Source organism: Gavialis gangeticus, unplaced genomic scaffold (assembly GCF_001723915.1).
Source record: "Gavialis gangeticus isolate Ggan-Ray unplaced genomic scaffold, GavGan_comp1, whole genome shotgun sequence".
Taxonomy (NCBI): domain Eukaryota; kingdom Metazoa; phylum Chordata; order Crocodylia; family Gavialidae; genus Gavialis; species Gavialis gangeticus.
Window position 1 is genome coordinate 37,261,221 of NW_017729029.1, and position 26,649 is coordinate 37,287,869.

Here is a 26,649-nt window from a genome sequence, read left to right on the forward strand (position 1 = left end):
TTACCTATATTGGCACACTGACAGAAGCCGAAGGCCTGATTTGGACAGCTGGCCTGTTGACTTCAGTTGGTACTGAGCCAGGTCCTAAAAGTACAGACGCACTTTTTGAGGGGAGGGGGGAGTCACTCAGACACTTGCACTGTCTCTGGGTAGTATGTGGTACTTGGTACCATGGTAACTTGGAGGCACAATGCTATCTGATATACAGCAGGGGTTGGCAACCTGCACCCCGTAGGCTAAAGAGATTTTACTTAGCAGCATTACTGTACAGTAGCATCCTTGAACAGCTTTCTGATGATGCTGACTGTGCAATAGCTCATTACTACCGCACAGTAGCATCGTGTCATGCTTCGAGCCATGTGGTGCTACTGTGCAGTTGTAATGAGCTACTGTGCAGTGAGCATCTCATGTAGACACAGCCACTGCCCCTTCCATGTTGGCTATCTCAAACAGGATGTGAAATGCTGAGGGAACTAGGAAACTTCATTCTCCTCTCATAACCACAGATGGTCCAGAGCAGGACTAGGCACACTAGCAATCTCACTGTACCCCAGCCCATACTGTACATACTCTGTGAGCAAGGCACGCTGGCTTCCAAGGCCATCAGACTAGTACTGTGTTAGGTGTAGATGTTCAACAACACTCTGTTTATTGGGTCAATGCAATGCGTTTCACATAGGAGATGAAACAGGCAGGCAGACAGACATTCTAATGTTTGTCTAATAAGGACTATTGAAAGGCTGTCTGTTAAAAGAGTGCTAAAGAGTGAGAGCAAAAGGACGAAAATGTGGGGGATTGGGAGGGATGACAGCAAGTGTGGGAAGTGAGGAGGAAGAAGAGGCAAAGGGCCACAGAATAGATGGGGGAGATGACAGGATGGAATGGAGGGAGGAGAAGGAAAATAACACAAGAGGGGTCACGAGAGGTAGTGATGAAAAAGAGATATCAGGAAAGCAGGAAAAGAATGAGAAGTTAAAAGATAAATCAGAGGAAGGGCAGAGCCTCACTCTGTAAGAAAGGAATCTAAGAGAAAGACAACAAACCCATCCTACCGTAATAGTTACAGACAGAGAGCAGTGCCTCCAGGAGAAATGACAAAAGAGAAAGGCAGAGAAAGGGACTGGAGAAAACCAGAGGGAAGGATGTCACCTTCCCCCTGACATTAGAGTTAGGCACTGGAATGCTGCCAAACTGTATCTTTCCCTAAAAATATATTCAAAATGGTTGTGGTATAAAATTTTTCCTACCTGGATACCCAGTACCAAGGAAGGAAGGAACTCAGTGGCAATTTGCACAGTGAAATGACCTGCTTTCACAGTCCTCCAGTGACCACAAGCACTGCCTAGACATGATCTCCCCTGCTACCCTATCCCTTCAAATCATCACCCCCTTCACCCCATCCCCTTTGGAGGAAGATATAGTTCTGCCCTTTCATGGGAATAATGTTATGTAGTCACTCTGCAAAACAGCAAGGAGGAAACAGAGCTACCATTTCTCTACATTGCTGGCAACATGCACACAGTACATTTTGAGTAGATGGGGCAGTAGGAAAATTGCAGATTATTTTAAAGGGGGGATCTAATCTCTGGATGTGTTGAGCAGTTCAGACCAAAAAAAGTGTGGTTAGTGTCTGTGTGTCCCCACTGTCCTTTAATGGACTGTGCGTCACGGACTCTATATTTTGATAGCAGATGCTGAGAGTTCTTCAGTACAAGCAACAGAAGCACAATATTTTGGAGCAGAAGCCATGAAGCTATGAGTGGCTATTGCATAAAAGCTGGTGACACCAGTGAAGTGCCTTGGTAGCTGCTGATTTGTTACACCTTGAACTATTCCCCAGCCAAAGCTTGAACTAAACCTTAATGGAATGCCCACTTAAACCCCTTTCTTCTCATTATATTTTCATCACTGCCATTTCTGTAAAGTAGAAAAGAGAGGCTGTTCTCTCACTATGACTTGCCAGGTGCCCTCATTGCCTGCTGCATTCAGAGAAACTTATTGAACTGCCTGCTTAGGTGAGAACCAAAACTCACAGCAATAATACAAGGGAGCTTTTTCTCATTAGATTCTCATTAGATGAGAAGTCTGGACAAAATTATAAAAAGCACTGGGAACAAGTGGGAAGAGGCAAATGGAATCTTTAAAGGGTTTTTCCTATCACTAACTTGGACAGAGGTTTATTAGGCTGTATGTATGGGTGACAGGAAGGGGAAAGAGCCACCTCAATTTCCTTTTTCCTTTACTTATCCTATCTTCATGAGCTGAGAGCAGTAAGGAGGACTGCCTCATCTCAATTGTAGCTCTGCCAGGACTCCTGAATCATAAAACTGATCACTTAAGGGCTCCCCTTGTCTTAGAAACTTAGTTCACAAATACCCACTGCCCATATCAACCATTTATTTTCCTTCTCTGATCCTCCTTTGTGCTGTTTGTTTATTAATGGCTTCTTAGTTAGAGTGATTACTTAAGGCTGCAGGCATGGAGGGAAACACTCAAAACCAGTATTATAAGACTGCCATGTTCAAGTCTTTGCCTATGCTGGTCTCAAAATCTGAAGCCTGGGATAATTTCTAGAGCATCTGTTCCAGACAACTTCATAGAACAGTCCTGAATTGCCTCATATCCCAATTTCACCCAGTTTTCTGCCTCACCTGTTCTCTGCCTTTAGCTCATGTCTCAATCAGAGTAGCTCCCTCAACAAAACTTCTCCATTCTACTTATTCAGGTACACTCTTGGGGCTCTCATTTTCCATTTTTTTCTCTGCATCTTTATCAAAGTGGCTAGGGAAAAAACAGCCATTAACTGTTAGATTCAAATGGCAAATTACTGCCCCAAGCTCCCACTGATTTCAAAAGAAGCAGGACCAGACTCATAAAGGGGATAGTAGATCTTTCCATGGAGAGAAACTAAGACAATTGGACTTGAATCAAAAAGAGGTCAGCAAAAGGCACTCTCGCTTTGTTTCACATGTATTGATTTTTTTCAGTCAGGCATTGGTACAAGCCCTCATATGCAGTCCAGTCAAAGAAACAATGGTTTGGGGTTTTTTAGCTCTGTAACAGGGCAGCCTATCCCCTGTAAGAGGAAACAGTCAACACTGTTAAGAGAGCCCAGCTGCAGGGCCTTTGGATAATGAGGGTGTATCCCACGAGAAGCTTGAAATCTCCCGGGAGAGAGCAGAAAAGGAAGCAAGATGTGCACTGAACAATTTGCTGCATGGAGGGGTCAGCCTGCTGTGCTAAGGTCAGAGCCAAAGGGGTTCCCATCACAGCACCCAAGACAGGATAGCATAGTTTTGCTTTGCTTATTTTCTTTGTTTAAAAGACTGGTTTTATTTGGGAAGACTAGCTGAGGAGCTCCTTAGGGAGCAAAGCCTGCCTGCAAAAGCCAGCAGTCTAAGAAACCTCCTTACAAGCTCCTTTTAGCAACTTCTTATATTTCAGTTCTCTTGAGAAAACAAAGGCAGCACAATCCCTTAAGGACAAAGACATAAGAAGCACAGGGATGTTAGCATCGGCAGTTGGAAGGAGACACAGAAGCAACAGGTCGATAAGTGGGACATGTGAGGGCTAACTCCAGGCTTTTGAGTAGGGTAGAGTGAATGAGGTGGGTGGAACAGACAAAAATCACGTTTTGCTGATTGAGAAAACATTCAAATACTCAAGTCTTGAAATTTTTGAAGTCATTTTATAAGAATGTGCTAGAAAATGTCATCTTCTACTTGGCTGTTAGCAACTTCCAAAGGCCCAGTAGTTTTATAAATCACTAGTGAATTTTGCTTTTTCTTTAATATATTCCTTGCAAATCCTTGTACATCATACCACAATCAGCAGCACGGCAAAAGGTTGCACATGTTTACATTGACTTCACATGTGTAAAGTGTGTTTCCCTACTTCCAGCACAGTTTGACTATGCTCCCCTTCCTTTCTCAAGTGAATGCCATGTGTGCTTTCTTTGTAAATGTACAGCATGCAAAGGAATCAAAATGGAAAACACAAGTGGTTCTGGACCAATGTGCATTGGTATAACAGGTGAAAACAATCCATTGGGGCTGGTCTCTTCAGAGTCCAGCCCCAAATCCCCTGAGGCTGTATGTTTCAGTGAGTCAAGCATCCTACTCAGCCCCTTTGTGCCATTTCAAAGTACCAAATGATAGGCAAGTACTTTCAGGATCAAGGGGCATCAGCAGAACTATGTGGATGAAATGCAGTATGAATTTATGAAAGGGATTACATGGCGTGGCTGCCTCAGACAGCAGGAGATTGGATTCATTGATCCAGAAGGTCCCTTCCAGTTCTAGATTCCTACAAATTGCAGAGGATGGGGAATACTGGGGCCAAGAGGAATTGACTGAATAATAAAGACCCATGAATTATATCCTGGGGGATCAACAGATGTACACTGAAGTCCATTGCTGGACCTCCATGGTAAAAGGGTCTGGAAAAGCACAGCACCAAATACGAGGTCAAAGGTACATTTTCCAAATTACTTTTTGTGAAGAAAAGTGTCTAACCTAAGGCATTCTTTCATAATACCCAGCATGAGACCTTCTCTACAGTGACTAAAATGCTGCAAGTTGACAACAACTGTAGAATATCTGCTATGGGTTAGTCATTCCGACTATATTGGTTTCCCTCTTTCATGGCATCGTGGACATTAGAGGTGGGCAGGATCTGTGGGATCCTCTGAGTTCCCATCCCCCAGTTCCAGGCTGGCTCCTGACAATTTATTCTTCAGGGCTGGGATTTTCTCTTCATCTCCTGGAAAACTATTCTGACATTTCACTTATATTTTAATTTTCTTATGTATCATTCCTTGCTTGTAACTGTGCCCCTTGTGCCACTCTAAATATGGGAATTTTCTCATTCCCTTGACATTAGCCTGCAACCAAACCCAAATGATGGCTTTGACAATAGCTCTTTTCATGATGTCTCTACTCTCAGCCCCATGATGAGTTTAAGCCACTTTTCCTGAATCCCTTTCTGTGTCCTTACAAATTTCTCTCAATGAGCTGTCCTAGCACTTCAGGAGCAGGCTTTTCTGAGAACTTCATGGTGCAACAATGCTTCATGGTATTTAGCTTGAAGCCTGGCAGGATTTTATGGTGCAATATGGGCTCTGACTCAGCTGCTGGGCCTTGGGATATTTGTCTAATGGAGTCCCTCAGGCTGAGTTGGTGTGTTGCTTCTGGTTGGGAGCTCTGATATGCTTTCTTCTGCTTCTGCCTCCAGAAGTAAGAGAATAGACAAAGCCTAGTAAAAGTCATGTCAGATCTCCCACACTAGCACTCAGAAGGCCATTTGGACAACTGAATCACCCCTTTCCAATTTCCCAGACCAGTGCCTTCAACTGGCAAAAGAGCAAAACAGTCCAAATATTTTGCTGGCCTCTGATAGGAGGAAGAGTCAAAGGCTCTGAGTAAAGAGAGCAAAGGACAATGTAGGGGTGCTCCTCTAGGATGAGGCAGAAGGCTCAACCCTTGAGAGGCCAAAATGATACAGGCTCCCTAGAGCTCCTGAGAGGGGTGCTGGCCACATGATCAGTGCAAACTTGCTTGGCCCTCATTACAGCCCCACAGCAATGTAGGCACCAGTGGCCATAAACTGCACGATGGATTGGGAACTGGAGCTAACAGAGAGCACTGGGATCTATACTTTGCAGATAGGTCTGGGATGGAAGAGTAGTAGGAAGGATCTGGGCCTCTGGAGGAGCATGCTGATGGGCAAGGGGACAGCCCAGGTTGCATTGTTCAGATAGGAAGGTGCAGTGAGCTCCTTTTCCAGCCTCAGCCCTTTGGGGTGGGTTTATTTCCTTATTTCTCCTAACATAAAATGGCAATGTGCCTGGACTTGTGTATGTGGGTGTGTGCTCATTTGTGTTTATGAGTAGGGAAGCAGGTGTGTTTAGTCTGCAGTCTATATGACCACACATACATACACGTACACAGATATACAAATTCACTTTAAAGAGATGATAGCGAAATGTTATAAACCATCTTTCACAGAAACTTTTCCTCCATGCCTCAAACTACATATATGTTGCAGTTCTGATGTTCTCTCTTCAGAATGCACTAAACAGTATTCTGTCATAATCACCCCCCACTCCAAAAAAAAAATCTTTGCTTGTGAGGATGCCCCGTAGTATTTCCACAGAGGTTTTAGGTCTGGAGGTCAAATCACTCTGCATTGTTTTGGCTGTTCAGAAAACAATCCTCAGGCTGATTAGTAGTCCAGCTTTGCATCTGACTTGTTGCCCACTCTCAGCCGTACTTCTTCCTCCTGCAGCCCTGACAGCTCTCTATCACTGGAAGTCAAGGAATTTTGAAATTAGAGATAATCAAAGCTAGGAATACCTATTTAAGGGGAATTTAAAGCTTGTTTTCAATCTTAATCACAACACATCCAAATGGTTTCAAAATTTCCTGCAAAATTAGTTTTCCAAAAACCCCCAAAATATTCATTTTAGAATTTTTAAGAATGATATTGTATGGATTTATATTAATGGAATTAAATAATATAATGATTGCAATGATTTTTTGACCTTTTTGACTAAAAGCATTAAACTTTCTTTAAAACAGGAGATACTTTTATCTAAAAAGGGTATTTCAATCAGTATTAAATTGCAAGTGTTTTAAATTATTTAAAAAATATAATAAATAGGATGTTTCAACTAGTATGTATCATATATTGAAGTCAGCACTATTATTGGTGCATAATGCCTCAACATAATGAAAAATAATAAAAATATGTGTGTGAAAAACACACACAAAATAAATACAGAATTATTCTATGGAAAAAAAGTTCCCATTTTAAATTTCTTCCTATGGATATTTCATTGAAAAATGATACAATTTGGAAATAAATTAAAGAAAAACATTGTTAGAAACAAGTTTTCCAAAAAAAAGAAGAGAAAAAAAAGAAAGCTGTTTCAACAGCTAGTGAAGAAGTTGTTTCCAGCTAGCTAAATCAAGCTTATTCTCCCCATTGATTTGTATTATTTCCCCCACACTGAATCATATCTTATTATTTTCCTGTTCAACTCCTTTAGGGTTCTCCTCTTTCACCCAATGCCTCTTCCTTCTGTCATATTTGAAACTCCTCCCAATTCAGTGTCACCTTTGAATGCTATTAAGCTGCTGGTTATGCCATCTCTTAAATATTTAATGAAGGAGCTAGACAAGACCAGATCTCATGTTGACTCCTAAGAAACCTCTCTCCCCAAAATCACCTCTTCTGACACAAAACATTGCTTTCAATTAGTTCCACTTGTTGGTGACTGCCATGAGCCTTTGATCCAAACCAAAGCAAGTTAGTTTTGGAGTAAGCTTTTTGTCAGATGCTGTGTATTAAGTGGTTTCATGAGATGATCTTACATGTGCTGCATCCCCTTCATCCACTTATCTGTTAAATGTATCAAAACAAGCACATGTGCATCTTTTCAACACAGGGACTTTCACAATGAGCAACTGGGGAAAATAAAAGACTTCATTTACTCATGAAAACAAATAGTATCTTGGAACCTGGTCTTAGTCTCTCTGAAGTTAAGAGCAGAGCTCTCATTGAGTCTGGTGGGCCGTAACTGGGCCCCTGGTGGTTGATTCTGAGCCTTTCTGCCAGATGTACCAGATTTCTGGTAGGTAGCTGGAATGACCCAGATCAAATCTGAGGTTAACAGGCACTATGACCTGGCTGCCTCCACTGCTCTCCCTGCCACCTGAGTGTGGTGTGGGGTAGACAGAGCCTCCCCACTTCCCTAGCAGCTATCACTGAAGCTATAGCTCCAGAGTCTGGATTCAAAGGCTCCAGAGGTTGTAGATTGCTGATCCCTGCACCACAGCACAAGCATCACAGGGATAAAGCCACTGGAATATAACTTTCTGCATTCCCACATCAATTTTAAGGTATTTGTGTCAAATTTTTGTTCCAGCTCAGCTTCAGTTTCAGACAGAACCTGCCATGAATTTAGACTCCTATGCTTGAGACCATAGTGCCCTGCAAAGAGAATGACCAACATACCAGAAGTCTAACGAATAGCATCAATGAATAACTTCACTGCAGGATCAACTCCCAGATGGGGGTGGGGCAGGAAAGATGGTAGGATATGAAGACAAAAACAAAGACTGGCATATAGCAGAAAAGATCAAGACAGCTAACTTTGAGAAACACAAGACAGATAGTCAGTACCAAGAACAGATTCTCTCTAGTATGAAACCTAAGTGTTAAACTGTTTTATCAAAGAAGCCATCAAATGCTACAGAACCCAAAAGAACCCAAACTGAAGAAAGGAGGCAGTGTTCAGAAGAACCCTGAAATTGTCCTCCAATATGTTTGTGGATACAAGTACTTGGTAGCAGCAAAAACACAAAAGCAAATTTAGAAACTAAGATGAAGTCTCTTAAAAATGATGACCCAGATCTCTATGAACAAGATGGCTGGATCTATTAAAGTGTTCCCTGGGGCCTGCTATCACTCAGAAGCCTGCACTTTCATCACAGGAAGAAAGGCATCTCCTGACGAGACCTATGATGTGAAGTGAACGCCAGCAGTTCCTGCTGACGGCAACAGGAGATGCAAATGTTCAGCACCTTGGAGAGTATTCGTGGTAAGAATACTGCTGAGGGAAAGGAACAGCTCTCATGTAAACCAACATGGGCATAGGACCTTAAAGAAATGGGGGAGAATGATCTGATTATTTTCTCTCTCATTATCCCAGGTGCCATCCCTATTGTCTTACCTCTAAATGTGGCCTGTCCAAGGCTGTTCTTGGCACTGTCCAAAGAGCATTACTTGCTCTTAGGATGTGCCTACACACAAAATGAACTTGCAACTGTAGCACATGCTACCATACATGTGCTATCTTAATTTAGCTAGAACACATAATACTTGTAGTTAAGATGTGGTGGTATAGTCTTCAGCAAACAGAGCCAAACCCTCTGGAGATCCTGTCTATGAATGTTGGCTGCCAGTGCAAGCTAACACCTACATCACCATGACTACATTGAAATGTTATACATTCTAGCCAGATTAAGTTAGTCCAGGCACACTGGTATTTGCTACAATAACACCTTCATTTTGTACCTTTGGGTCATGTCTACACCATTAAACCATGTTAGGAAGTGCTTGGGTGAAGCACAGTGCACTCACTCCACTCCAAAATGGATGCCATGTAACCACCTGTTGTGCTGTGCCTATCTGTATCAATAAGCATACCAAAGATAGCAAAGTCACTGATTGGCACCCATCATGGCTCTACAAAACTTGCGTACATCCATTTTGAGGGGCAGCACATGTGAAGTGGCACTCCCTGGTGTGGTCCTCTGGGGGTGTATGCATACCCAAATTGTATCTTCATGCTGCAAAAAAACTGTTCTTAATTCATATTGGCTAATCCACATCAGCTAATTCAGATCACAGCATCAGAGAAAACAAGGTGTTTGATGTCAGTCTTCCTTGTAGGCTTGAACTCAAGCTGCTGACCTGAATGGGTGCTTAAATTGTCTTGTGTTCATTGTTATTTTAACCCAAAGTAGCCAACCTTAGCTGAGACCACCATTTTTTTTTGGTTTCATAGATTCATAGATTCATAGATTAAGGGTCGGAAGGGACCTAGTAGATCTTCTAGCCCGACCCCCCGCCAGGGCGGGAGAACAACAAAAAACCCCCAAAAGAGACGGGACTCAAATGAGTCCAGCCAGGTAGGCATCCAGCCTCTTCTTAAAGACCCCCAGGGTAGGGGCCAGCACCACTTCCCTTGGAAGTTGGTTCCAGCTCCTAGCCGCCCTAACTGTGAAGTAGTTCTTGCGGATGTCCAATCTATACCTCCTCTCCATCAACTTGTGCCCATTGCTTCTTGTTATGCCAGCGGGCGCTAGGGGAAACAGCGTCTCCCCCAAACCCTTCTGGTCCCCCCTAGTGAGTCTGGGGTTGGTGTGTTATAAATATAGACCTGTCAATGAAGTTGGATAGAATCCTCACAGAGATCCACAGAGTGGCATGTACTGGAAACTTCATCAAAATATGAAACATCCTCTAACATAGGAAAGTTTGGGGTACCCTTTTCAAAATAAATCTGTTGGTGTGACAGGGCACTTGGTATGGCTGTCACTTTAAGAGAAGAGGGACTGCTCAGTTAGCAGCCTGCAAGTGTGGCAAGGGCCAATTAGGGAGTCACCTGACCAGATGGGGGCAAGGCATATAAGCCCAGGGCTAGAGCTGGTCAAGGACTCTAGCCCTGGGAGCCAGAACGAGAGGAGCTCTTGGCAGCAGGGCTGCAGCAAAGCTCCTAGCAGAACAGCTGAGCTGGGTCAGATGTCTATCTCTAGTCATTTTGGCATCTGATATGTTCAAAATAAAGGTTGCAATATTTTTTTTAATGGGCAGAGTATGTTTTTGCAATGCCACATGCTCAAAATGACTAAACTGATTTGGCTCAAACTTTCCATAAATACTCAGTCCTGGTCAGACCAAACCCAGAATATTTAATCTGATCTCTAATCTAAATGAGTTATGAGCAAATGAAGATGTGAGCTTCAAATGGAAACAATAGGCAACTTGAATGAAAGTGGCCTGCATTGGTGTGGGGCCTCAAATATCCCTCCATCCCTAATATTGATCTACCTGAAATCATTTTAGCTATAAAAAAATGCAGTGACTTTTGGAGTGGAACATGATTTTAGACACACACAACTGAGCAACACTTGACCAAATCTCTCTTGCCTGCTGGCTCTTCTTTTAAAATGGATCTTGGGAGAGGTAGGTGATAAGATGAATGGCAATGGTGTTCATAACCATGCACATAATGAAAACTCCTACTACACTTACCTTAGGCCATAGAGCACAGTCCCATCTGGATGGAGCCGGATCATACGGTTCTTCACTGTCACCCCATGTAGGAAGGACTTCTTGTCATTCAGGAAATATGTGTCAGGGAGCCACAACTGGTCAGCCACACGGTTGTCCAGGGTCAGGTTTAGAGGAAGGTCATTGTATGCTAGGCGCTTGTCCCGCCAGCTCTGCTGAAAGTACATGGTGATGGTGTAGTCCTATGAGAGGAAACACCCAACTGTCAGTCTGTCCCAAAGGAGAGACATTACTCATTCTTCCCAAAAATGCTGCCTTGGAGACATCTATTGTGATGCCAAAATGTTTGCATCCACATGCCTCAATTCCACACGTGATGTTTTATAGAAACTATGCCATTTTTTGAAAGAGTTTAGCTCCAGGATAAAGAAATGAACTTTCTAGAGAAGGAAGTGATTTGAGTTGTCACTGATTTAACATTTGATGGATACAGCCTGCAGCAGTACATCACCCCATTTACTCCTCTGCTCTGCTCAGTGCTCCTTAATACCAATATCAGAGTATGGTGGAAGATGGGGACAAGCCAACAAATGCAAATTGTGGCTCAACATTCCTAAATGTCAGAGTTGAAAAACTCAAAACTGCTCCGGCTTGTGTGTACCCCGGTTTACTTTTAATTATAATATTAATAGTCATTTTGATGGCCTTCATCCCCATAGTACCAATGGAGCTCTGGCAATAGAGGCTTCCCATATCAGTTCCAGAGCCTGGATCTTTGGAAGGGACTCTGACTTGAGGTTGGCTGTATAATGGTTATTTTGCATTTCAGTAGCCCCCAGGGGCCCTAACCAAGAGCAGAGCCCATCAAACTAGACACAAAACAAACACCTAATAGGAGACAGTTCTTGAAAGGCTTGCAGTCTAAACAGATATGAAAGACTGTAGCTGGGAGTGGGAGAGAGACACCAACTGTCAAAATGACTTGCCCATGTTCACACAGCAGTTCAATGGCAGAGCTGGGAATAGAACACAGACCTCCTGAACTGTCCTGTACATTGTGCTATAATTCTCCCAACCCTCTATGCTAAAGAAGAAAGACAGATAAAAAGAAAATATATCAAAAAGGATGTGAGAGCAGGTTCTTTGGAATAAATCTCTGAGGGCATGTTGCAGGAAGAGTATGGCTTAACCGATGTTTGTTACAAAGGCACAAATAGAAGTCGCTTTAATGTTATCTTATTTTTAGAAAAATCTAGGAGGCTTGGTAAGGGAACATAGAAACTTTCAGGGGCTCAAAACCAATGCCTGACTGATGACTATTAACACTTGACATGTTATATGGAAGGAGTTAATGAGCTGGTGGCTTCATTGCACTTCTGAGTAGACAGGGATACATTGCGTGAAAACAGGATTTTGGAGTTATTCTGTGATAACTAAGTAATCACAAGATAACTAAGCCACCTCCCCCTGCTCCCCCATCCGCTTGGTGAAGGTTTTAGCATAGAGGCTGAAGACTGGAATTTCAGGGAGGTGAAAAAGTTTGGTTTCCCTTACAGTTTGCCCATCTAGGCCAGGGTTGGGACACTTGGGCAGAACAGCATGGAAAATTTTTCACTGTCACTGCATATGTTTGGTTTGGGGATGAAGAGGGAACTTCACTTTCCAGGCCAGTCAGGCCAGGACTATATCTAACTAAAAGCTCAAAATGAGGAATGACTATGAATGCAGAGCAAGCGTCCTAGGTATCTAAAAGCAGGACAGATCTCAGCCAAGTGAATCACGATTGAATCTCCAAGAGAAAACATCAGGACCAAGTGAATGGGAGTGGGAGGCACTGAACATTGCACAAAGAAATGCAACTAAGATTCTCAAATCCATTCTAGTATCACCCTGTTGCCTTATGAGAATTGTCCTGGATGGTACACATAGCAACCACACCATGCCTATCCACTGCTGCCATCTGCCATTTCCAGCTATCCTGCACTGGCTACAGAGCACCCCTACAACAGCTTTCAAATGTGAGCTGGGGTATCATGACACTGTATTGTGAGCAATATCAGCTCATTCTCATGGGATATACTCTTGGGGCTGGGGTTTGATGCATTCCATTTCAATTTAAATTCAGGATTTTTTGTATCCTGCAATCTACACATGCTGGTGAGGACATACCACAAGGCTCATGAAAAGTGATTTGTTTCTCTGAGACTGATGTGGGAATTCAAGTTATGTGCAACAGTTCCACATTTAGGAAGCACAGACATCATGATAACTTGAGTTACTCTAAATGAGCTATCAGTGGAAAGGTAACACTGACAAAGATGTCATGGCAGCACATGGAAAATATTTTCACAAGTGGTTGTGATCCTAGCCACTGCTCCTACACTCAAGGATGTTTCTGTATTTTGCATTTGATAGTTATTGGATAAATTGGAGAGAGAACTGAGATAGATTCTGTCTCACTGGTGGGGGAAAAGCCAGATCTCAGGCTTTCATCCCCTCCTGGACAGGCTCAGTGAAGACTTCCTGACTGGCTTCCTGACTGGCTCTCCTTCCACCTAACAGGACAGCTTCAGCAGGAGGTATGGAGGGTGCTCTTAGCCCTTGGCCTAATAGCCAGGACATGTTGCTGAGCACTAAGAGTTGCAGGTTCCAGTTCTCAGGGTAAGGGGGTGCCTAGCATCTGGATAACCTGCTCTCTGGCCAAGTGCCCTAACTAGGCTAAGGTTGGGAGTAACCCCGCTTCCCCTTTCTTTTTGAGTTGTTTTGCAACTTAGATTTAAATATGTTACTGCAGGGAGTAGGTTCTAAACTCTGTAAGTGATCTGTTTTGCCACTTACATGGTTACAGTTAGCTATAACACCACTAACTCACCTAAAGGAGCTGAATTTGGGCCAAAGTGTCTTACTTGGGATGCCTCAGCTTTTGAGCATGCAAAGTTACCCAATACAGGGCAATCTGGGGCAGAGTGAGTTCCAGAAGACTGCACAGCAGGTCAGTGGCAGAGCACCTAGGGGTCAAACAAGGAGTCTTAAGTCCTGTCGTTTAACCTAAAAAATAGAAATTGAAGTTCCTTCTTTAATCCTCCCCTAATGTGCCTTCAGTTTGGGTAATGAGCATGCTTATGTCGTGATCACTAAATTCCCCCCTCAAGCAGCTTGACCACTCATCTCTCATGGAGCTGAGCACTGCCTTCAGAGGGTTGGTCTCTCTCTCTGGACTCCATGGACAATTTGCAGTGAAACACCCGTCAGCAGCCTGGACCTGCATTGCAGTGTGAGAGTAAAGGAGCAGAACATAACAGCTTGAGGCTTCTTTTATTTTTATCAGGCCACCTGCTCCCATATTCTTTCCCAGTCCCCTGTGATGTCATTCCACCTCAGTCTTCCCTGGAAATCCCTTCTCCTATTTTCATCCTTGAACCTCCCCCAGCTCTTCCAGTGCATCTCAGTTCTAACCTGCAGCAACCCTGCTTTCCCAGTTTTTATTCCCTGAAGAACTAACTGCTTTTGTGATCTGATCCAGATTTGAAGGAAGGGATCTGGGGGATAGAAACCAAAGCATTAACTTTCTATGTTTCCAAAGTATTTCCCTTCTGGTTCTGTATATCAGCCCCCTAGCTCTTGGCACTCTTGAGATACAGAGCAGACATCTATTTCCCCTTGGGTTGAGTTCTTTCCCATGTTCTTCAGATGCTCCTGGGCTTCCTTTCCATCTGTTTCACAGCCAGACAGTCATGTTTTGTTATGAAAAGCTCTGTATCACCTAATAACCACAGGCTACCTAGTATTCAATGCTTCTCACAGTCCCTCTCATTTTCTGTTTCTCTCTCCTTGCTGTTCCCCTCTCTTCTGTTTTTTTATGCATCTCCTGCTTCACTTTCTCCATTTTGTTTTTTTTTCATTCTCTCTCTCCTCCTTTATATCTTTCTCACTCCATTTCTCAGGATTCCCTGTGTTGGCACTGAATTTAAGACCCAGCCCTTATACCTTTGTTCCAGGCAAGCACAGCCCTTAGACCGACCACAACCTTCCATTCAATAATAGGAAAATTTATTGATACCGAGTGATAACAAAAAAGAAATGATACAAACAATCAAACAATTCTATATCTTGCAATCCTAGGGCTGTCATCAGAGTCAACATACATCTGGCCAGGATGAAGGCTCCACTCTGAGGCTGTTTCTCTTAGGTGTCAGCAGTCTTGAGGTGGGATACCAAGGTGCCCTCCATCCCCCTGCCTCCAGTGGGGTGTATGAGATGGGCTGGTCATATGCCTTCAGTTCATGGTGGCCTTTGGGATCCTTCCTGGGGGATGGGGACAGGGTCCCCTCTTGGGGAGGAGTGCTGGGACAAAGGGAGGGATGAGAAGGAATGGGGAGGGACCCTTTGTTACTCTCAAGTCTGCTTTTGTATTCTCCTTCCCCCTTGATGACTCTTGATGACTCTTCATCCATGGCTATCTCTGGTTGGTTGTTTCTCTGTGGTCACATGTCCACATAGCCTTCTGGGCCTTCTCCTAATTTGGTCTGTTCCTGCAAAACCTGGACTTCTTCCCCTGCTCTGAGGCCTTGTAGCTGGTGTCTTTCATCTCATGTTATGGGACAGTATGGTACATACTTCCTTGATTCCCAGGCTTTGTGTCCTTGTTGTGTTAGAGAACCTGTCTGCCTTGAAGGCTGTGATCTCACGTTATGGCATGCCCCCCTCAATTCTCAGGCTGCATCCATCAGTTGGCCTTGTTGTGCTAGACAGCCTGTCTGCTTTCAGGGCTGTGAGACACTTTGTGTGTGAAACCCAGGCTCTTTAGAAATCCAATAACCCCTGCTGTCCATCTTAAACCCTTATAATATATATATCTATACCTATAAGTCAATCCCCCCCCCAAGAGAAACAGACCTTTAAATACCAGTTCTAAGCCAACACCCTCCTCCTTTCTCATTCCAGTGCTCAGCTCTGTTGAATGATGTGCATGATTACTGGACAGAAATGGCATACAGAGTCAGCCAGGCATCCAAAACTTAGAGGTCAGAGTTCTTGGGTGAAGTGGCAACATCGTTGCATTAATGAACTGAAGCTCCACAGCACAGAGAGGAGCAGCTTACAGAACTGAGCTCCATCTCCAAACTGCTAGCAGAGTACAATGCATGGAACAGGAACCCGATAGTATCTGAGAAAGACTACATCATCCCAGCAAGACTTAAGCACAGAGATACACTATAATATGTGAGAGGGATGCTGTACCATAGGGGAAAGAGGTCCCATCTATCAATGGATACACACAGCCTAAGAAACTGGGGTCATGTACTATACTGTTCCATAACATGAGATTGTCATCGACAGTTTCTCGGAGGCAGCCTTGATGGGTCCTCAGGTGACTGAGGAGCCTGATTCTGGATGCACACATTCTTTGGCAATGGGGGCATGTTGTTGGTGGGGAAATGGGATTCACAGCCCTGGGTTGGCCTCCTCCTGCTTCCTCCACCACTGCCGTTCTGCCTTGGTATCGAGTTGTTGGGCCTCAAAGTGGTGCACGCCTTGGTGGACCAGGTGATGCCACACCAAATGGTTAGCAGCTTGCTCCTCCCAGCCGTTGGTGTCAATGCCTCTGTGCTTGAGGGAGACCTTGAGTGTGTCTTTGTACCATTTTCTTTGGCTGCCCTTTGAGCATTGGCCACTGGAGAGCTGGGAAAAGAGAATCTGGTGAGGGAGGCAATTTTTGGACATCCAGACACAGTGGACTGTCCATCAGAGTTGATTTCTTAAGAGTAAGGCTTCAATGCTGGTGGACACAGCTTCATGGAGGATGCTCACACTGGTCCAGGAATCCTCCCATTCGATCCCCAGGATTCGACACAAGCACCACTGGTGAAAGCTCTTGAGGGTCTTAATGTGGAGTTGGTAGATGGTCCAGGTTTCACTGCAGTAGAGGAGGGCGGCCAGCACAACAGCCTTGTAAACCAGGACCTTCGTTGATTTCCAAAGGTCTCTGTTTTCAAAGACACATTGTCACAGCTTGAAGAAGGCAGAACTAGCACAGCTGACCTGGTGCTGGACTTCTGCATTGATGGTAGCTCATTGAGAGACATGGCTGCTGAGATGCAGAAAGTGCTCCATGTACTCCAGAGCCTCCCCATCTATGTAGATAGTGCGAGGGATGTCAGCTGGTTTGTGGAGGGTTGGCGGAGAACCTTCATCTTGGTGACGTTCAAGGACAGGCCAAGTCTCTTATATGAAACGTTGAAGAGATCTAAGGTTGCTTGCACATCCTGTGCAGAGTAAGCCGTCATGCAGCAATCATCCGCAAACTGACGGTCATGGATGGTGAGTTTTGTTTTCGCCTGAAAGTGCCCAAGAATGAAAAGCTTCCCATCCAGTTGATACTGGACACCCATGCTGGATGGTAGATCATCTCAGATGAGGTAGATGATGATTGACAGGTAAATGGTGAACAGGGTGGGGGCGATCACCTGGATGTGGAAGGCATCGGTTTCAGATTTTCAACTCAGGACAGTGGCAGTCATTTCATCATGCAGGAGCCTCAGCGGGCAGCTAAGGCATTGGAGGATGGTCTACAGAGCTTCATGATTTGAGGAACAGAATGCCTTGGTCAGGTCAATGAAGGTAAGGAACGGTCCTTGATTTTCCTCCCAACACTTTTCTTGGATCTGCCTGGCAATGAAAACAATGTCCACAGTGCCCCGGGATGGTTGGAAGCTGCACTAGGTTTCTGGATGGATCTCCTCAGTGACAGGACAAAGGTGGTTCAGGAGGATGCGGGCAGGATCTTACTTACAATAGACAGAAGGGAAATCCCCCTGTAGTTCTCATAGTCAGATTTGTTCCCCTTCTTGTAGATGGTCACAATGGTCCCATTCTTGAGATCCCCAGGGGTGTCCTCTTCATCCCAAAGGCAATCAATGGATACACACAGCCTGAGAAACTGGGGCCATGTACCATACTGTTCCATAACATGAGATAAGGTGGCATTAGCTACCAAGGCCCCAGAACAGTGGGTCCTGTGTCCCAATTTTGGGGGAACAGGCGAAATTAGGAGAAGGCCGAGAAAGACCAAATTAGTATGTGTCCATGTGATGAGCTACGTAGAAGTGTGCCGAACACAGAGAGACCAACCAGCAACAGCTACAGATCAAGAGTCATCAGGAGGGAAGGAGAATACAAAAACAGAGACTTGAGAGTAACAAAGTGTCCTCTTCCCAGGTCTCACTCCTCCCTGTCCTCTTCCCTGAGGGGTCCCTATCTTCAGGAGGGGTCCCCAAGGCCACCATGGATAGAGGGCACACCACCAGCCTGTCTCATTCATCCACTGGGGGTGGGGTGTAGACCTCAGCATCCCACTTCCTGGCTGCTGACATCTCACAACTAAGAGAAAGTCTCAGAGTAAAGCCTGCATCCTGGCCAGATGTATCCTGGCTCTGATGACAGCCCTACGAGTGGTAGTATATAGAATTGTTTGATTGTTTGTATTGTTTCTTTTCTGTTATCACTGTGCATCAATAATTTTTCCTATTATTGAATGCAAAGGTCATGGTCAGTCTGAGGGTGGGTTCCCTCCTATACCCCCCACCTCAGACCCAAGGCCTCTGGGTCCTAAAGCCAGAGCCAACAGATGCCCCAGAGCCAAATCCAGAGCCAACATTAAGAGAAGAAAGGATGCCTTCCCCTTCTTAAACTATAAACTGGACCCAGAGCACCTTAATATCATAGTACATTAACAAAAAAACTATCCATCTAATCAATCTACCCATCTATGTAGGCATACAATAATTTTTCATCCCTCTGTTAAGAGATGCTGGCTATGCCATAAAAACCCTTAGAAATGAACATTGCTGAAACCTCCTCTTCAGACACAGATATAATAATAATTGAGAGTGACATCATTCTTTCCTATATCCAGGCTGATATAATGTGTGGAGCAATTCACAGGGTAGGAGATCAGAAACAATAAGCCCAACTCCCTTCACCAGTGTTCTCTCAAGATGCTAAGGACTAACTCCATGGGTGTATGTCAAGATCACTATGTTCTGTAATTTACCTGCCAGCCATGCAAACATTCAAATGTCCCAATTCTCCCAGTTGCCACTCACTTCCTTGAACTTATTGCCTAGCAAACAGCTATCAGATGGCTCAGATGCAAAGAGCTGGTTCCAAAGGGATCAGTTTTACCAGCTCAACAAAGAGGTCAGAACCCAATTGGCCCTGAGGACTAAACACCCCTAAGACTCTTCCCTTCTGGGCAGTGTTGAAGCCTGTTAGTGGGACAATATGGCTAAGTTTGCCTGGCTGGCTGAAATGGGGACAAACAAAAGAGTCTTGACTCTATGCAGGTGTATGCAATATAAGTGATTTTCCCCACCTGTGCTGCTGCCCATGGTTGGCATTCTGACCACCCTGCTGTCAACAGGGATACGTAAACCAGTGGTTACAATGCTTTCTCCTTCTCTGCAGAGCAACTTACCCCATTGGGTACCACTAATACAGCCAACAAATCAGAGCCATAGTGCTCTCAGTTCAGCACCTTCAGCAGCACAGTATCTATTCAGAGATGGATGATTCTGCTGGGCCCTTGCATTGGGAAAGGAAAACTTGAATGGTCTGAACAGTGGCCAGGCATAGCTCTCTTCTCCATACTCAGAGGGGGATGGAAAAACGGTTCCCTCCTTACTGCCTAGAGTACATGGAAATGAATATAGCATCTAGGGTCTGAGCAGCTTCAAGGCAAGAGAGAATGGGGTTTCCTGTGAATGGTAGTGCTCTGTGAGCATGTGCATTGGGAGGGACTGGGTTGGGGGAGGAAAGGGATGGACAGGAAAGTACCTGTCTATACTAGTGTTTGAGGTTGTGTGTACAGCTCTGAACTTTTCCTTGCCAGTGGCTTGAGACTACCTATACAATTGCATCTTAACTGAAACATTACAATTGCACGAGGTTTCTATAAAATATTGTGTTAACCACATCCAGACAGGCAACATAGAGCAAATCTTCAAGTAGAGGTAAATCTGAATGAACATACGCATGCTCTGATCAGGGATAGCTTTGTTATCTGTCAGCATGTCTCAAGTAGGTCCTAGTAACTAAAGAGTGGCTTCCTGTTTCCACATACATTTACCCAACCTACATACCCAAATTCTGGGATCCTACAGAGGGGCTGGCTGTATACAGGATTCTTCATACATGATAGCATTGTGTAAACACTACCATTACATGCCTATTTTTGCCCCTCTAAAACTATAAAATAAGCATCAGATCCTGGCTTCATGAGAGCAAACAGAACTTTTGCTGTCATTTCCAGTGAGACCAGCTATTAGCCCAACAAGTCTAGCATTAGTTTTACAAATACCGGTTTGTGACTGGCAACCACACTAATTAGGGCTCCCACCTGGCTTGCATTACCTGGATTTTGATGAGCCAAACCAACATCTAGCCCATCCCATCCTATGTTATGCTTATCAAAATCTACAGTTAAATGCTGTAGCTAGATTTGCCATGGCTATCTGGTCCTGCATGTGCAATGCCTCACCACGGGATAGTAAAGGGCTTCACAGACACAGCCTGAGATAGAGCAGGCACACATGTGCCTCCAGTGCACATGTGCCCCCTATAGTCAGTGGCAGCGGCAGCGGCAGTGCAGGCACAAAGGAGCCGGTGCAGCTGCAGAAGATCCAGAGGGGGAGCCCACCGGAGCCCTCTTAATTGAAGGGGCAGGGAGCTGCACTCCTAAGCCATGCATGAACAGAGCGCGCAAACAGGCATGCTCTGTGGGGCACAGGCAGGGAGCAGGCTACGGGGAGGACTTCCCTCCGGGTGAGTGGGGACTGCCCTGAGGCTGATCCCTGTCGCAGCAGCTGTGGCTACCCCAGGAACCTTGGCTCTCCCTGCAGGAGGGAGACGCCAGCAGGCTCTTTCACGGAAGCCTGGAGTGGCCTGATTGGCTGAGTTAGCCCGGAGTGGCCTGATCGGCTGCTGGGCCAGCATGAGAAATTCAAACTGTGGCCCTTAAAAGCCATGGTTTGATCAAACCCCCGGCAGTCGGGGCTTGAGATCAGAGCAGGCGCACGTGTGCCTTCAGCACACGTGTGCCCCCTGTACTCACTGGAAGTGGCAGCGGCAGCAGCAGGAGATCCTGGAAAGGTAAGTGGGGGTGGAGGAGACAGTGCAGCTGTGGAGCATCTGGAGGGGGAGCCCCCCCGGAGCCCTCTTAACTGAACCAGCAGGAAGTCCCAAGTCACACATGAACAGAGCGCACAAACAGCCGTGCTTTGTAAGGGCACACCGGCGTTTGCACTGGTGTTCACGCAAGGCAGGCAAGCAGGAGGAGATAGGTCAGAGGCTGCAACAGGGGAGAGATGAAGACACTTCACTCCACAATAATGGTGAGTACATGGCAGACTGCCAGGGCCCTGGCCCCAGTGGTGCTGCCTGGTGGCGCTGCTTCTCTGAGGCCTCCACCCAGACGGAGCCCACGGGGTGGGGGGGAAGACGGGGCTAGAGCCACCCTCAACCCCTGTCTGTGGGGGCTACCTGGTGGGGCCTCTGTGGCTTGCAGGGGGGTGGAGATAACGAATTCCCTTGCCTGTCCCACATATGCCCACCTTTGGGCCTTGGAGGAGCAGGTGAGGGAGCTCCAGGCTGAGGTCAGCAGGCTGCAGGGGATCAGGGCTGCTGAGAATGAAATTGATGGGTACTTTCATTCTCTGCAGGGTCAGGAACCTAGTGGAGAAGCCCCCTGGGAGTTACCTGCTGCAGGAGTATGGCAGATGGTCACCTCCATAGCCAGGGCTACTCATGCTACCACAGTGTCAGCCCCTCCCCGGGAGGAGGAAGTAGGAGCTGATGCTGCTCCATGCATGGCCCAGACTGAGTGATACTGGAACACCAAGAGGAAGAGACACCAGGTCCTTGTTGTTGGCGATTCCATCCTGAGAGGAACGGAGGGGCCCATCTTTTGCCCTGACCCCATGGCATGTGAGGTTTTTTGCCTACCTGGAGCTTGGATTTGGGACATCATGGAGATGATCCTGAGCCTCATACAACCCTCTGATCAATACGCCATGGTCTTCATCCATGTGGGAACAAATGACGCAGCCAGGGGCAGCCCGAACCACATCATGAGAGACTACAAGGCTCTAGGGGCCAAGCTCAAGGAGATGGGGGCGCAAGTGGTTTTCTCTTCTTTTCTTCCAGTGAGCAGACATGGGTGGTGCCACGAGGCATGCATTGGTGAGGTCAAACAGCAGCTGGTGTTACCAGGCAGGCCTTGGGTTCTTGGACCATGACCCACATTTCTGCACAGAGGACATGTTCAGGCGGGACGGGCTTCATCTCTCCCAGAAAGGTAAACGTGTTTTTTCTTCCAGGCTGGCTGATCTCATATGGTGATCTTTAAACTAGGTTCACTGGGGGATGGGGATGCAAAGGAACATGAGAACACTTTGCCATCAAGCCAGGTGATGCACACTGGTAGTACCCAGGTAAGTGACAGGGGCCAGGGGAGGCTTAGGAAAAAGGGGGCGGCATGTGCATCTACAGGAGGCCTCAGATGCCTCTACACAAATGCTCAAAGCATGGGGAATAATCAGGAGGAACTCACCCTCCTGCTAGCTAGCAAAAGCCCAGACCTAGTGGGGCTCACAGAAACCTGGTGGGTTTCTACCCATGACTGGGCAGTGGACATAGAGGGCTACAGGCTGTACAGGTGAGACACAGCAGGGGAAAAAAAGAAGGGAATGGGGTGTAGCACTCTTCATCAAAGGGGCAGGAGTGCTAAAAAGCCCCTATGGCTCAACAAAGGCATCCAGGAATACCTGAGGGCAAAAAATGAGGTGTACAAACAGTGGAAGCAAGGGGATGTCACCAAGGAGGATTACACCTCCATTACTCATGACTGCAGGGAGGCGGTTAGGAAGACCAAGGAAGAGATGGAGCTAGGACTAGTGACCAGAACTACGGATAAAAAAAGTCCTTTTTCAAATACATAAGGAGTAAGAAGAAGGCACTGGGTAACGTGGGGCCCCTACAGGACAGGCTTGGCAATCTGGTGATTGCAGCAAATGAAAAAGCTGACCTCTTTTAACGAATTCTTTGCCTCCATATTCCTGAACAGGGACTGGGATATTTCCCCCACTAGGATTACAGACAGACCCAGGGGAGGCATCGCCATGCCTAGGGTTAGGGATGACCTAGTTAGGGAACTTTTGGAGGGGCTGGGCGTGTTTAAATCAGTAGGTCCAGATGCTCTTTACTCGAGGGTGCTGAGGGAATTGGCGGGGGTCACAGCAGGGCCCCTGGCACTGCTTTATGAGCACTCGTGGGGCTCTGGCCGGGTACCAGAGGATTGGAAAAGGGCCAATGTGGTCTCCATTTACAAGAAAAGGAGAAAGGTGGACCCGGGTAACTATAGGCCAGTTAGTCTTACCTCGGTCCTTGGGAAGACCTTTGAGAAAATTATCAAGGAGCACATCCACAAGGGCCCAGCAGGGGAGGTAATGCTCAGGGGCAACCAACATGGGTTCAGTGAGGGCAGATCTTGCCAGACTAACCTGGTTTCCTTTTATGATCAGGTCACAAAGTCCCTGAACAAGAGCATCGAGGTGGATGTTGTCTTCCTGGACTTTAAGAAGGTTTTTGACACTGTTTTTCACCACATTCTCTTAAAGAAACTAGGTGACTGCGGCATTGATGCCTACACAGTCAGATGGGTGGCAAATTGGCTAGATGGTCACACCCAGAGAGTGGTGGTAGATGGGTTGTGTTCAGCCTGGAAGGATGTGGGCAGTGGGGTCCCCCAGGGGCCTGTACTGTTCAACATATTTATTAGCGATCTGGATGTGGGTGTGGAAAGCAGTGTCCAAATTTGCTGATGACAGCAAGATGTGGGACGAGGTGGACATGCTGGAGGGGAGGGACAGAATCCAGCTAGGTCTAGACAGGTTACAGAGGTTGGCAGATGAGAATAGGATGGAATTCAATGCAGACAAGTGCAAGGTGCTGCATCTAGGGAGAAGGAACCAGCAACACACCTATAGGCTGGGGAACACCCTCTTGTCAACACAGTGGCAGAAAGGGATCTTGGAGTCACTGCTGATTCCAGGATGAACACGAGCCACCAATGTGAGAAAGCGGTCAGTAAGGCTCAGTAAGGCTTTGTCGTGCATCTACAGATGCATCAGAAGCAGGTCCAGGGAGGTGATCCTTCTCCTCTATGCAGCGTTGGTCAGGCTGCAGTTGGAGTACTGCGTCCAGTTCAGGGCGCCTCACTTCAAGAGGGATGTGGCTAGCATTGAGAGGGTCCAGAGGAGGGCCACTCGTATGGTCAAGGGGCAGTGGGTCAGGCCCTATGAAGAGAGCTATTCTATTCAGCTTCCACAAAAGAAGGCTGAGAGGGGATCTAGTGGCCGTTTACAAACTCACCAGGGGAGACCAGTGGAAATTAGGTGAGGCTCTGTTCCCCCGGGCACTACTGGGGGTTACTAGGAATAATGGCCACAAATTGTTAGAAAGCAGGTTCAGGCTGGACATCAGGAGACATTGCTTTGCAGTTAGGGCTGCCAGGATCTGGAATGCACTCCCAAGGGAGGTGGTGCTCTCTCCTACCTTGGAGGTCTTCAAGAGGAGGCTGGACAGATATTTGGCTGGGGTGTTATGACCCCAACACTTGTTCCTGCCCTGGGCAGGGGGTCAGACCTGATGATCTGTTTAGGTTCCTTCCGACTCTAAGTACTATGAAACTATGAAGCCTCACCTAGGGCAGACAAGGAGAACTCTTCTTTTGGTCCTGAGGGGGGCAGATGTGCCAAGCTCTGCTCAACTGAAAGTCATTGCACATCTTTCATGTTAACCTGAGCAGCAGGATGTGTCCTCGGTTCTTTCAGTGGGTTCTTTCTCCCCTCCACCCTTCCTGTTAGCAGCCCTTCACCTGGCAGAAACTGGCTGCTTTCTGCAGCTATGGGAGAGGAGGGCCTTGTTTGGCTGGCTGCTGCTGTGGACTGTTTAAGTTGGTGTCCCTTTTTGTGTCCACTCAGTGCTTTGGCTCCTTCACAGACCTGAGGTGGAACCTGAGCCCACTGAAAAGCGTGACAGTCCCCTTGGGATTCCCTCCACACCGCTGCCGTTCTGTTTGCTTCATTAAGCAGCTCTCTTTTACTGAACTGTTAGCTCCAGCCCCTCTCCCACCCCAGTCTCTGGTTTTGTAAAAGGTTATCTCTTTCCCTTCTTCGACGCGTCTCTGCAAGCTGATATTGGCAACCAGGGTGGACGGCTAGAGACCCACCGCAGGACAGGGCGGTCCAGGTGAGGGAGATCCCCTGCCCTCTATCAATGCTGACCTCGTGAAGGAATACCTTGAGAGGCTGGATACCTCCAAGTCAGCTGGCCCTGACAATCTACACCCCAGGGTACTCAAGGAGTTGGCGAGCATCATAGCCCAGCCCCTGGCACGGATCTTTGAAAACTCCTGGCTTTTGGCTTTTTCCTTTGATCAATTAACATTAATTAACTTTAAGTTACCCCAGTGATCTCAAGTAACCCCAAGGACCACTTTAACCTTAAATTAATTCTATTCTCAAGTGACCCCAAGTAACCCCAGGGTACATTGACCTCAAGTAACACCAGGGGCCGCCTGACCTCAAGTAACCCCAGGGGCCAGTGACCTCAAGTAACCCCAGAGCCACTTGACCTCAAGTGACCCCAAGCACCAAATTACCCCAACACCCTCTAGTGCTAACACACAGCCACTAAAGTTCGTGTTTGTGTGTGCGTATATAATTTTGTATCACACTCTTCTGTCTAACAGCACAATATTGAGATCCCGAGTATCGATCTGGCATGTGACAAGTCAACACCTCCTCCTCCAGGAAGACCCCAGCTGTGGTGGGGGAGGGGGAAGGAAGGAAGAATTAACCCCAACCCTACCCACTTTGCCTTAACAGGGCCATGCCAGCTGGTGTCTCATCACATCCCCACCCCTGCTCAAGCCAGACAGCAGAGATACAGGGCCAATCCCACTCCACTGGAACAGAGAGCCCTGCCCAAAGAGTATGCCAGGATGCTGGGAGGCTCTGGTTTAACTTAACCCAGGAAGGGGTCTGGGACAGACATTGCATAAACTGGTTTGAGCTCAATTAGTTAAGTCTGATACTACATTCAACCAGTTTTATCTCAGACTGGTTTTGACCATTTTGAAACTGGTTTATGTGCACTGAACTGATGTTCTTTTACAGGTTTAAACCAGTTTCTGATCACTTAAACCAGTTTTTGTGTAATGTATTTCCCTAGCCTTTGAGCCAAATCTTGTTCCCTGCAAAGGGCCTTACCCATTAGGACCATGGAGGTTCCTCTAGCAAAGAAAGAGGGATTTATGCAAGATGTGGGAACCTCACACAAAGGTACATGCTCCCTGTGCGTCACAGAGTTTGAACTGATATTTCCTGTACTCTCACTAGAAGAGGATGAGGCAAGACAGGAATGAGTCAATTCTATGTGCAGATTCTCTCCTGTTTCTTTTCTGCAGAATCCCAGGCTATAAGCCATGCTTTCAAGCAAAATGTGTAGGACAGTGGAAAGAAGACTGGCCTAGACATTAGAGAACCTTGGTTCTATTCCCAGATCTACCAACAACCTGCTGTGTGACCCTTGGCAAATCCTTTCACCTCCTTGTGCTTCTGTTTCCTGTCTGATTTGGCTGTTCAAGTTGTAAAATTATGGAGAAGTATTACTATATGTATGTACAATGCCTAACCCAGCAGGATTGGATATTGCTTGGGAATTTTAGAAACTGTTGTCAAATAAATAACAACAACCTTAGAGAGTATTAGAGTAAGCTTAATTTAAAGG

General features: G+C 46.2%; 1 protein-coding gene across 2 annotated transcripts in view; it reads right to left on the bottom strand.

Annotated features, from left to right (window-relative positions):
* Positions 1–26,649, bottom strand: part of GABRQ (gamma-aminobutyric acid type A receptor theta subunit) — a 182,059-nt gene that overhangs the window by 12,379 nt on the left and 143,031 nt on the right. For both annotated transcript variants that reach the window (XM_019521405.1, XM_019521404.1), the window contains exon 4: positions 10,822–11,042. In XM_019521405.1, coding sequence (XP_019376950.1) covers positions 10,822–11,042 — 221 coding nt within the window. The remainder of the gene's footprint in view (positions 1–10,821; positions 11,043–26,649) is intronic.